Source organism: Aquarana catesbeiana, linkage group LG03 (assembly GCF_042186555.1).
Source record: "Aquarana catesbeiana isolate 2022-GZ linkage group LG03, ASM4218655v1, whole genome shotgun sequence".
NCBI classification, from domain to species: Eukaryota; Metazoa; Chordata; class Amphibia; order Anura; family Ranidae; genus Aquarana; species Aquarana catesbeiana.
Window position 1 is genome coordinate 630495623 of NC_133326.1, and position 13614 is coordinate 630509236.

At 39.1% G+C, this 13614-nt stretch overlaps 1 protein-coding gene across 1 annotated transcript in view; it reads left to right on the forward strand.

The window, feature by feature from the left end:
• The window catches only part of LOC141133219 (adhesion G protein-coupled receptor E3-like), a 197319-nt gene extending 191821 nt beyond the window's left edge, over positions 1-5498 (forward strand). Inside the window, exons 16-17 of the mRNA XM_073622458.1 lie at positions 4336-4437; positions 4525-5498. Coding sequence (XP_073478559.1) covers positions 4336-4437; positions 4525-4602 — 180 coding nt within the window. The 3' untranslated portion in view covers positions 4603-5498. The remainder of the gene's footprint in view (positions 1-4335; positions 4438-4524) is intronic.
• The last annotated feature ends 8116 nt before the right edge of the window (positions 5499-13614 follow it).

Genomic DNA, 13614 nt, shown 5'->3' on the forward strand with positions numbered 1-13614 from the left:
AGGGGCAGAGACTGGGTACAAGGCAGTATGCCCATTCTACATCATGTGTTAGCAGTAGGAAAGGGAGGAGCAATTCTGCGTTCTCACACTTTGTGCTGGATGAGTCTTTTCTGGTAGTACACAAAACTGTGTCCTCTGCAACACAGCAGAAGAAAGAGTTTCAGACAGGAAACTGTCAACTTCCCATGCCCAATCCAGGCAGGTTTGAGGAGCTTGGCTATTAATTGCCAAAAGTTACCAGTTCTGCTGTGCTCTGTATAATGCCAGGAAATGAGAATGGGGGCAGTGCAAACACGCATTCTTAATTTCTGCATTTTCTTTTCAATATATTTATGGGTTTTATTATTTGTTTAAACAATAAAGTTCAATGATAAATATATTTTAATCAAACAGAAATAAACTTTGTACCTAACAGAAATACAGCTTGGGTCACAATTACTACTGGTTAAGAACCTGGAATATAGATTCCAAAAGTACTATGTGGTTTCCCTATTAGCAAAAAGTAAAAGTGAACAACATTTTTTTTTCCCAGCTGGATAACTATAGGCCAGTACCAAGTGGACTGTCAGAGATCTAAGCACCAGCAGCCATTTTTCAATATGGGGAGCTCGGTATCACCAGCCAACCACTTTTAAAAGTGAGCAGTCTTTATGGGTTTCTCAAAAATAAACAAAAACTGTTTGCCAATTTTTTTAGCAAAAATAAAGGCAAATAGTCCATAAGCCTAGTAAAAGTAGAACAGCATAATGGCTCACCACCAATATACCAGTCCCACACTTGGGTTCAGGGATCCTGTCTGCTTTGGGGTACCACAAAGGCCACAGGAACTCAGCAACCAAATGTCACACATGCTCACAGCTGTAAACTACTCAACTCCACCTAACCGACAGGTGCTGATTACTTTCTGCTGCTTTTCAGACCTCCCCTGCAAGCGAGTAACCCTTTCAGGACCAAAGTCCTTGTAATCAGGGTTGGAGGCTCTTTCCTACCCAAAGTCTCTCCAAGTCTCCGAATTCTGAGTCCCAATGAGGACTTACCAATCCAAAGCACTTTTAAATCAGGCCTCTCCTCTCTGACCAGACTACCCTGGAATCCTTCATTCTGCATGGGTGAGAACCCCTGAGTGTTCATATCATCCCCTCTAAAGGGGCTACAACCCAAATAGTGTGGACACATTATTGTACAGGATACCAGGGGTGGGTTCTGAATATGTGTCCTGCACTCTTGTCCTCTCTCTTGCTCAGCCTCTGCTGGTACACTCCTGGGGGAACTTGACAGTTAAGTAATGGCCCATTAAAGGCAGGAACTCACAGTCCCTTAACAGTAGCACACATGGAGTCACACAGCATGTAACTTTCCCTTCTGTTTCCTTTGTGGTCACTGATCCCAGCACCACCTCTTCTGCCAGCCCACCTAGCTGCATCTGCCTCTTTCACCAGCCCTCCTGGCTCCCTCTTCACACCAGTTCAGACTTAAGCCCACCATGTCTTTAAGGGAGACTGGCTACATCTGGCATTCTCCCCTATTTGTTTATCTCTACCAGTGTTGAACTACTCATTCTGTCCTCTCCTTGCTCCTGTACCTCCAGGAAAGATTCCTCCCATGTGTCTTTGGCAGGATCTCTCTAGCACCCGAGCCCAGACCCAAAGCAGGCCCCCCCCCCCAGACTAGGGGGTACCCCTAAGGGCCATGGACAGCCTCCTCAACACTGCATCTTCATCTTCCACCTGACTGCCCTGCTGCTGGCATGGCCCATGTCTGTTTATGAGGTGAACTCAGCCCACTACTGGGGATTGGCTGAGGTCTCATAAATATGCAAGGCAGTTCCTCCTAACCCCTGCATATAATTTTAGAAGGTTCCCCAACCTTCCAGACACCAGGAAGGGGCACCAGAGGGCTGCCAGGATGAGTGATCCAGCCCTGACCTCTAATAACCCTGACCCATTTTCAGACACACAAATGTACAAGATGAGTCAGGATATGGTTTACCTATTCTACTCACTACATCTAGCACACACTAGAGGGTGCTACATATATACATATATATATATATATATATATATATATATATATATATATATATATATATATATACACAGTACAGAAGTTTTAGGTAGGTATGATCAAGTGCTGTCTAGTGCACACTTTGTACATTTGCACAAAGTCAGGAATTTTGTAGGATTATACTCAGGTATAATGCCGCGTACACACGAGAGGACTTTTCGACGCACTAGGTCTGGCGGACCGGACTCCATCAGACAATTTAACCTTGTGTGTCCCCAAAAGTCCAACGGACCTAGAAATAAAACATGTTTCAAATCTTTCCGACGGACTCAAGTCCGGTCGAAAAATCCGCTCGTCTGTATGCTAGTCCGACAGACAAAAACCGACGCTAGGGCAGCTATTGGCTACTGGCTATGTACTTCCTTATTTTAGTCTGGTCGTACGTCATCACGTATGAATCTGTTGGACTTTGGTTGATCGTGTGTAGGCAAGTCCGTTCATTTGAAAGTCCGTCGGAAAGTCTGTGAAAAGTCCGCCGGACCTAGTCCGTCGAAAAGTCCGCCCGCGTGTACGCAGCATAAGATTAACCAATTATACCTAGTAGATGTTAATGATCATTAATTTCATATGTAGGTTGAAATACAATCATTAACTGAAAGAGAAACAGTTGTGTGGGAGGCTTAAAAGAGAAGGATTTGAGGCAGCCCGCATCCACAGAAGATCTGTGGCTAGTTCTCTAAGATGGTTGGAACAACCTACCTCCAGAGTTCCCTCACAAACTGTGAGCAAGTGTACCTAGAAAAATTTTTGCTCTTTTGAAGGCAAAGGGTGGTCACACCAAATATTGATTTGAGTTGGATTTTTCTTCTGTACATTTACTTTTCATTTTAGTAAATGATAAAAATAACAATTCTATTTCTTAAAGCATTCCTAATTTACAGCATTCTTTCACACCTGCCTAAAACTTTTTCACAGTAATAAATATATATATATATATATATATATATATATATATATATATATATATATATATATAGTATCTCACAAAAGTGAGTACACCCTTCACATTTTTGTAAATATTTTTATTATATCTTTTCATGTGACAACACTGAAGAAATTACACTTTGATACAATTTGAAGAAATGAGTGCCCAGCTGTAGCCATTTACAGTGTAAATTTGCTGTCCCCTAAAAATAACTCAACACACAGCCATTAATGTCTAAACCGCTGGCAGCAAAAGTGAGTACACCCCTAAGTGGAAATGTTGTAATTGGGCCCAGTTAGCCATTCATTTTTCCTCCCTGGTGTCATATGACTTGTTAGTTTTACAAGGTTTCAGGTGTGAATGGGGAGCAAGTGTGTTAAAGATGATGCACAAGAAAGCCCGCAAACAGTTTGCTGAAGACAAGCAGACTAAGCACATGGATTACTGGAAAATAAACTACTACTACTAGATAAACTTATTTTGTTCAGATGGTGTGTCTTGCCTGCAGTCAAGCATGGTGGTGGGAGTGTTATGGGCTGGGGCTGCATGAGTGCTGCCAGCACTGGGGAGCTACAGTTCATTGAAGGAACAATGAATTCCAACATGTACTGTGACATACTGAAGCAGAGCATGATCCCCTCCCTTTGGAGACTGGGCCACAGGCCAGTATTCCAGCTTGATAATGACCCCAAACACACCTCCAAGATGACCACTGCCTTGCTAAAGAAGCTGAGGGTAAAGGTGATGGACTGGCCAAGCATGTCTACAAACCTAAACCCTGTTGAGTATCTGTGGGGAATCCTCAAACTGAAGGTGGAGGAGCGCAAGGTCTCTAACATCCTCCAACTCCGTGATGTCGTCATGGAGGAGTGGAAGAGGACTCCAGTGGCAACCTGTAAAGTTCTGGTGAACTCCTTGCCCAAGAGTGTTAAGGCAGTGCTGGAAAATAATGGTGGCCACACAAAGCATTGACACTTTGGACCCAATTTGGACATTTTCACTTAAGGGTGTACTCACTTTTTTTGCCAGCGGTTTAGACATTAATGGCTGTGTATCGAGTTATTTTGAGGGGGCAGAACATTTAAACTGTTGTACAAGCTGTACACTCACTACATTACATTGTAGAAAAGTGTCATTTCTTCAGTGTTGTCATATGAAAAGATATAATAAAATATTTACAAAATTGTGAGGGGTGTACTCACTTTTGTGAGATTCTCTCTCTCTCTCTCTCTCTCTCTCTCTCTCGAGAGAGAGAGAGAGAGAGTGTAACACTGGTCAGTGTAAAGATTTAAAGATTTATTCATGCTCTTTTTCTTATAATCACAGTATTTGGCTTATTTTTTTAGGTCAGAGAAGTGTACTGCAGATTGTTCTACAGCATTTGTGGTCGCAGAAAACAAAAACTAGATACATCCACCACAGGTACCCTTCCATCAGGCTCTAAAGATGTAAGTAAAAATTAAATAAGAGCGGTTATCCTGTATTAAAGAGTGTTTCCCGATGCCCTCACTGACTGTCCTTCTCACTTTCTACAGACAAGTATGTCAGACTGTAAAAGGACTGAAATCAGTACAGACAATTCTTCAAGGGTGATGAAAGAACAAAGTATGTAACACCCAATTGAAAAAGCATGCTATCCAGAGGAGATGATTGTGATAATCTGAGGAAAGAAAATGGATATGTATGAAAAGAGATGCAAAGGGAAAACAGGGCTGTTTATGTTCCAGCTTTCATTCTACAGTCTATACTATATAAAAGAAACAAGGATTGCGCTTGGTTGCTTCATGAATCAATGCCAATGTATCTGCTGTTGCAGTATTATTGCTCATAGGATCATATTCTTCGCTGAAACTCGGGACTTGTTCAATGTGCAGTCCTAAAGCAGAACTTAACTGTATCTGAGCATCACGAACTGAAAATGCCAGTATTAACTCAGGGGGCTGAATACAAATGCACGCCACACTTTTCACATATTTTAATGCAAAAAAAAAAAATTGAAAACCATTTGTTTTCCTTCCACTTCATAATTATGTGCCACTTTGTGTTGGTCTATCACATAAAATCCCTAAAAAATACAATTTATGTTTTTGGTTGTACCATGACAAAATGTGGAAAATTTCAGTGGGTATGAATACTTTTTCAAGGCACTATATAATATCATTTTGGTCTAGACCACAAGCCAGAAAGAAACTGGTGAAATGTAAAAGAAAAAAAAAAAGAAAAAATTGAAAATAAGTAGATTTATTATACCTTCCTATCTATTTACTAATGCTAGTTTTCATAAGCGATAAACATTGTTCATGTTAATTGAGAAAGTTTAGTCCTGCTTTAATTGTGAAGTCACCTTTTGGTTGTCCTTCTGACTGTAAAGCATATTTTATAAAGGGGAACTATAATGTTTTTTAGTCAATATTATTCACATTTTAAAAGTTTTAAAATTATGTTTCATACCTGTTATCTACTATAAAAAAAAAAATCTTTGTTTCACAAATAAACATTTATTACAATGCATGTGTGTTCAGAGCATTACTGGTTTTCTTCAGAGAGAATTTAGCAGAAGCTGTTTGCCTTTAAACTCTCTTTGATTCAATCTTCATCCAGGAACACAAAGAAGGAGGGGGGAATCATTGCTCTGACTCATCCACTTGTGTGTAAAACTTCAACTTGAGCTACTGAACTCTGTAAGGAACAAGCTTTTGGCAAAAAAGGAGCTTTGTTGTTAGGAAAGATATTTTGAAAAACAGAAGTCTAGGAATCCACCTGCTCGTCTCGATAGCTGTCATTTTTGTGCATTTGTTTGAGTCAATAAACTTCATTTTCAGCAATGAGCAGCATGGACCATACTCTGGATTTCTTTGCATTTACCCAAACTCTCAGAATTCTGTGACCCTGCAAGAGAGCAGTATTAAACACAAGATAAAAAAAAATGTATTATATTGCAGCTTACCAATTCTTATATGTGCTGGCTTTTATTAATTTATGTAAAACCTTTATCCTAAAAGGGAAAAAAAACTTTCTGTAACTGCTTAAAAAGTGTTAGCAGGTGTTCAGCTTTAATGTGTTAATCAAGTCCATCTAAATCTTCTAGTGCATCTAATGCTACCCTTTCCACATGTTGACAATGCCACTGTCCAAAGGTGTGTAGGGAGCTTATTCCCTCTACTGTCTATTTTTTAATAGCTTTTGCTTGGTAAATATCACAGGGTTGCTTGGTAAATATCACAGGGTTGCTTGGTAAATATCACAGGGTTGATGTGAACTTCCTGTCCCTGCTAGCTGGGCCAGAAACCCTGCTGGAGGACTGTGAAATCTTTATAAGCCATATTCACTGTCATGGCATGGATACATAAAAAAATATATAAATCATAATACACAATCAATAAGACTCAAGACAAAGTGGGTTTTCCCTAGAGAAAAGGAAAATGTTGATTGAATTATTCCCATAGGTGGGAGGGGAGAAAATGAGTATGCAAACTCCCCTGTTGTACAGAGCAGAAGCCTGAACAATGGTTTCACTCAACCTCAAGAAGGGTTTACCTGAGTCACTCCCTGATATCATGTTTGTTTAGTGTGAAGACAGATCGTCTATTTACCTGAATTAGAGAGGGAACCGGACATCTTCTCCAACGGATTGTTCCCTGGTTTGTAAGACTATGAAACTTAACCCAAAAATACAATAACCCCTTTTATCCAGGTGCAACACTAATAGATATCCATTGTCTACCCTCATTGTTCCAAGGATGGAGCTGTCCCTCCCAGAGAAATCCAGTGTTGACTTTGCTGTTGCCCAAAACAATGGCAGAGACACCCATTTAATTAATTATACACCAAATGGAGTCCAGTATAAGCTTAAACAGAAATTACAAAATATATATATTAAATTACTACGCTACTATATACAAGAGTCAATGTATGCCAGAAGTCATCCACATCTTGTAAAAGAACTTGGCACAATTATTATGAGGGGGAAAGGGTTTGTTTGTTTTGTCCCATGAATATATGACAGTCACAGTATATTTACTAAAGGTCTCAATTTCTTATAACCAGCAAAGTACACAATATGGGGACAGCGAACCGAAGAGTTATGAAGGCGAGCAATCACCAGATCACCGTAATCGTAAAACATATTAAAATACAGTTCATAAAAATACCAGATGCAATGATATGACAATCAGAACCTGAACAACCACAACATACAGGGATATACAATGTAATACTGACATATAATCACACACATAGGTTGGACTTGATGGACTTGTGTCTTTTTCCAACCTCACCTACTATGTAACTATGTTACTATGTAACTATGTAAGAATTCCAATTATACAACTGCAATGACCACTGGTGGGCAGATTAAAGAGGGACAGTTACCGCCCAAATTTGAAACCAACCAATCATGAAATGGTAAACATGAGGGGGGAAATATAAATTCAAACAATGGTACTCCACCCTATAAAACACAGACACATATGATTCTCAGAAGGGAACCACACACCCACTTGCTGATACACTTTCTGGACGATTGAGAAGGCTGTTGCCCGTTGACCATGCCCCATATCGCTGGACTTTACTGCCGAAACTAACCATCTATGCTCTTAATACTTTTCACACCTTCCCTATTGAAGCAGTGGTGAGATATAGATTAAATATACTGACTAACCTTTTTTGCTCCCAAAATTATAGGGATTATATTTTTCTTGCTTGTATCTTGATATTATTATTTACAGTGTGCAGGGCAATTTATTTACTAAAGTTTTCATACATAGTCTGTCTATGTTATATGTTGAAATTGTGTACGGGTAAATTAGGTATAGATCTGTATTGCAGCCAAAATGGCTATTGTTGGTTTCCCAAGAAGATTGTTTATTGTCCCCTTACTTTAACAGGTCTAGTTAATTTAGGACTTATTTTAAATTGAGTAGTATTTTCATTTTGCTCTTCAAGATACGTTCCTTTCTCTGCTCTGGCCGGAGAGTGTCAGAAATTGTCTTAAGAGTATTTTGGGTTCTTATGTTAATATTTTAAAGCACGGTTATTCACCCTTTTTATGGTTGGTTGTAGCTGTCCCAGGTTTGGTCTTTGAAAATTAAAGGAAATTACCTTCCTATTGTATTGATGTCTTTGATAATGTGTGTGAAATATTAATCACCATTTGTATGAAATTGTATAACTATACTTGTATTTTAATAAACTATATTTACTTATTAATGTAATTGGGAGATATTTATACATTGGTAAGAAATTGCCATAGAAATTGTTGTGGTATACTATTGGGTGTCTGAACAAAATTCATATTGTTATTAAGTTATTTATTAATTGCCGTTATTGGCTGGAGGCACTGTCTATTATCTATAATTATAATTCAGGCACCACCCTTTTATTTATCATTTACCATTCGCCAAGCCCCTCCTTTTCATTGAATTGAATATACCCCATATTTATCATCATTAAAATTTGATGCCACACATTCACTACATCACACTTGAGCGTTTTTCTGCTTATATCCCTACTCATGACTATGCCAAACTACACAGAATCTCTTTATTTTTATCTTTCCTTTTTCACAGTTTTATGATCATAAACACACAAGTATAAGCATAAATATATTCCAGTGACCAAAATAAATGAATATTCTGGCCAGTAGAATGCATTTACACTCAATGCCAGACGAGGCATTTTTGCTGCCAAGTTCTGGCAGAAAACATTCAGCATCTTTGGAGCAAAAATCTATACGTCCATGTGCACGAGGTCTAATACAGGAGTGTGCACGCCCATGTGCACCTTATCTAATGATTGGTGCATTATATTACATTTCTGGCTTTGGTTTTATTATCACTTTAACTGCTTCAGCCCCGAAAGATTTTACCCCCTTCCTGACCAGAGCACTTTTTGCGATTCGGCACTGCATCGTTTTAACTGACAATTGCGCGGTCGTGCGACGTTGCACCCAAACAAAATTGACGTCCTTTTTTTCCCACAAATAGAGCTTTCTTTTGGTGGTATTTGATCACCTCTGCGGTTTTTATTTTTTGCGCTATAAACAAAAAAAGAGCAACAATTTTGAAAACAACACAATATTTTTTACTTTTTGCTATAATAAATATCTCCCAAAAATATATAAAAAAATATTTTTTTCCTCAGTTTAGGCTGATATGTATTCTTCTACATATTTTTGGTAAAAAAAATCGCAATAAGCATATAATGATTGGTTTCCGCGAAAGTTATAGCGGCTACAAAATAGGGGATAGTTTTATGGAATTTTTATTATTCATTTTTTTTCTTTTACTAGTAATGACGGTGATCTGTGATTTTTGCCAGGACTGCGACATTACGGCGGACACATCGGACAATTTTAACACATTTTTGGGACCATTGGCATTTATACAGCGATCAGTGCTATAAAATGCATTGATTACTGTAAAAATGTCACTGGCAGGGAAGGGGTTAACACAAGGGGGCGATAAAGAGGTTAATTGTGTTCCCTAGTGTGTGTTCTAACTGAATGGGGGAGGGGACTGTGTAGGGAAGATGACAGATCGCTGTTCATACTCTGTATGAACAGACGATCTGTCTCTTCTCCCCTCAGAGAACTGGAAACTGTGTGTTTACACACACAGATCCTGGTTCTCTGTGTGTCAGCAGCGATCGCGGGAGCCCAGCTGTGATCATGACCGCCGGGCACTCGCATCGGCTCCGGGGGGGGGAGCAGCGGGTGTGCGTGCGCCTCTGGCGGCACGTGTTCGCCCCTAGTGGCCACAGGGCAAAGCGATGTTACATAACGTTGCTTCGCCCAGCCGTGCCATTCTGCCGCAGTACAACTGCGGCGGCTGGTCGGCAAGTGGTTAAAGTGTTACTAAACTATGCCTGCCATTTCCCGCCCGCTGCTCCATTCGTAGAAGCAGTACTACAGCTTCTATGAATGTAACAGGATAAACTGTATAAATGGAGGACAGGTGGATGATTGCTAGCTTTGTCCCCTCCATTCATAGATTGTGTTTTATTCACAGCGGCTGTAGTATAGCTTCGTCGAATGGAACAGTTTGGTGGATAGAGCCGGCATAGTCGGCTATAGACAGTTACTGTATCATTTTTATTAATTTCTTCTGCAAATGAAGATTATGGTGGCAGGGGTATGACTGAAGATTATTCATTATCAGAAGAGGAATTAGCACAAGGGACACATACTACTGACTGTAAAGTACGTCCCTTGTGTTGATTCTTCTGTTTGTAATTTTGGTTGCACTTAGGCATTAAGGTGACTGGTGGTCTCAGGCTCCATCACAGCACTAAAATTAGTGGTTTCCCCATGGCCAGAAACAGTGGCGGTGAGGGGCCTGGGCCAGTATAGCTGGCTTCACATGGTATGGAAATTAAATGCCTGGCTGGATAGGTTAGAGAGGGGTAGGAGGGGTGAAAATATTATCCTGGAATTTAGCCTAAATATACTTTAAAGCTTAACTATAGGCAACCTCTCACTTCTTCTGCGCATGCATAAAAAAAAGAAAGACGATTTCTATGGAGAGGCCTTTTACTGTTGGAGTGAATGTCAGATGATCTGCAGCCATCTCTTCTCTACATCCTCCTAAAACACACAAACCAAAGGCTTTTTCTCAACTCCAGCATACAGGGGGTGGGGATCTGATGTCACAAACTGCACATCATAGAAGAGGGAGCTAAGTGTAATCTGAGATTTGAGTGGAGGGAAATGACACACCTCCCTCTACACAATATCATTGGAAAACATTAACAGCCAGCTGAGGCTGTCAATCACCTTGTGTGTGTAGATAGACATGTGCACTGCCGAAAAATTTGTTAGTTTTCGTTCTCATTTCATTTGTTTTTCAGGTCATTCGTTATGACTGAAATTCGGAAATTCGCAAGTTCATAATTTGAAAATTCAGAAATTCGATAATTCGAAAATCCGAAAATAAGAAAGAAAATTTGAAAGAACGAAGATTCAAAATAGCTAACTAACTAATAATAACTAAGTATTAAATTATAGGTATTGGAATTTCCTTTCAAATTTGGCTGTTAGTCAACGTAACGAATACCAATTTATCTGAAGTTATGAATTATCCAAAATAACGAATGCTTCATCTAAACAAATGGAACAGAACGAATAATTTAAATAATAATAAAAATAAAAATGTTTTATTATTATTATTAATGTTATTTATTATCATTAATTTGTTACGTTCCATTAGTTTAGATATGGCATTCATTATTTCAGATGATTTGTAACTTCATATAAATTCGTATTCGTTACATTCACTAACAGACAAATTTAAAAGGAAATTCCAATACCTATAATTTAATAGTTAGTAATACTTAAGTTATTATTTATTTGTTAGTTATTATTTCAGATTTTTTAATTTTCTGGTTTTCGCATTTTCGAATTTCTGAATATTTGGAAAAATTTATTGAATCGTTTTCATTCATTCGGATATTTCCGAATTAACAAATTTGTCAAAATTCAATAAAAAACGAATTTGAAACAAATGAATTGCACATGTCTAGTTTTTAGCATGTTTTGTGTCTTTTTTTTCCCCTTGAAATCTGGTCTTCTCCTAGCAACAATAATGTCACAGCAGATATTGCAAGTCATTGGTAAAAAGAAAAACACATGAAAGCATGAAAATCAATGAAAAATATGCATAAAAAACAAAAAGGCACTAAAATACACATAATTATACAGCAGCACTACTGTGAACCAAGGCTTAGGGAAATAAACAGTTTTTTTTTACTTTTGCTGTGTACAGATAAGTTGCCTCTAGTGCTGGGTATCCTAGATCCAGATGGCTGTTGTGTAGGGTGAAAATCCTATTCTTTTTCAGCATTGATCTTCTAGTGCTGTGGGTCTCATACTGGGAAGTGAACTAGCTGTTTACTCGCCACTTCCTCTCCCCCTGTCTATTCACAAACCAACTTGTATCCTGTTTACAAATAGCATGACTTTCTGTGAATGGATGAGGGGAGAGGAGGCATGGGCAAATGGCAGGATCCCTTCACTGTGCGAGACCCACAGCTCTCAGCCTAGTACCAGAAGATTAATGTTAACATTAGTATCTAATATTATTAAAACCAGGATTTTTTCCTTTCACAGTGGGCATCTGGTCCTAGGACAACCAGAACAAGAGGTAATGTATCTGTACACAGCAAAGGTAAAAAAAGGGAAAAAAGATTCTCTGGAATCCCAAATGTAAGTCACCATTAAAGTTACAAACTTTCAGTATGCATTGGCTGGGCTATGAAATATGCAAACAATAATAAATTGTGTACAGCTGCTCTCACAAAAGGGCAAATCTCAAACAATATATACATAAACATGTGTAACACCACTTAACATAAATATGCAAAAACAGAAAAGTCCATATTAAAGTCGCATAAACCTCAATATAAAGTGAATCCAAAGAAAAAAGTAATATCAAAGTAATATTAAAATAATAAAAACGTCCATCCACCACACCAAATGTGCTTGTTGATGCCACAGTGTCCAGAAGACCAACCGCCGACTTTTTGAGAATGAAACACTCACAGGAACCATAGGCTTTCATTACAACAGCAAAATTGCCTGTGATTTATAAAAAGTGTCATCTGGAAGCAGTACAGTGATCCACATTCCATGGCACCTTCTGGTAGATTCCAACTATGGACAAATTAAGGTCACCGCGAGCAAGAGATAATGTCTAATAGTGCAGTATTTTTATTAAAACATTGTAAGACCAAACTGACAAGCACAAGGATAAAATCGCTCACTTAGAAAGCCAATGCTGAGCTAGGATCGTAGAGCGGCGTGACATCAGCACAAGAATCTCTGCCGAACGCTTTTTGCCCAATCAAGGGGACCCCTTGATACCACCCGATTGGACAAAACATGTCGGGCGGAGATTCTAGTGCTGACGTCACGCCGCTGTACGATCAATGGATATTTATGTTAAGTGGCGCTACACATGTTTATGTAGATATATTTTTAAACTTTTAACCACTTTAACCACTTCAATACTCGGCACTTACACACATTCCTGCCCAGACCAATTTTCAGCTTTCAGCGCTGTCGCACTTTAAATGACAATTGCGCGGTCATGTTATACTGTACCCAAACTAAATTTTTATCATTTTGTTCCCACAAATAGAACTTTCTTTTGGTGGTATTTGATCACCTCTGGGATTTTTATTTTCTGCTAAGCAAATAAAAAAAAGACCGAAAATTTTGAAAAAAAAAAGTTTTTTTTTTCTCTGTTACAAAACTTTGTAAATAAGTAAGTTTTCTCCTTCACTGATGGGCACTGATGGGGCTGCATTGACGGGCACTGATAAGGCGGCACTGATGGGCACCAATGAGGTGGCACTGATGAGGTGACACTGATGATGGGCACTGATATGCGGCACTGATGGGGCACTGATAGGCGGCACTGATATGCAGCACTGATGGGTACACATAGGTGACGTGGATGGGCACTGAAAAGCGACACAGATGGGCACTGATAGGCGGCACAGATGGCCACTGATAGGCAGCACAGATGGGCACTGATAAGCGGCACAGATGGGCACTGATAGGTGGCAGGGATGGGCATGGATGGGCATTGATAGGTGGCACTGATGTACAGTAATTGATGGTACAGATG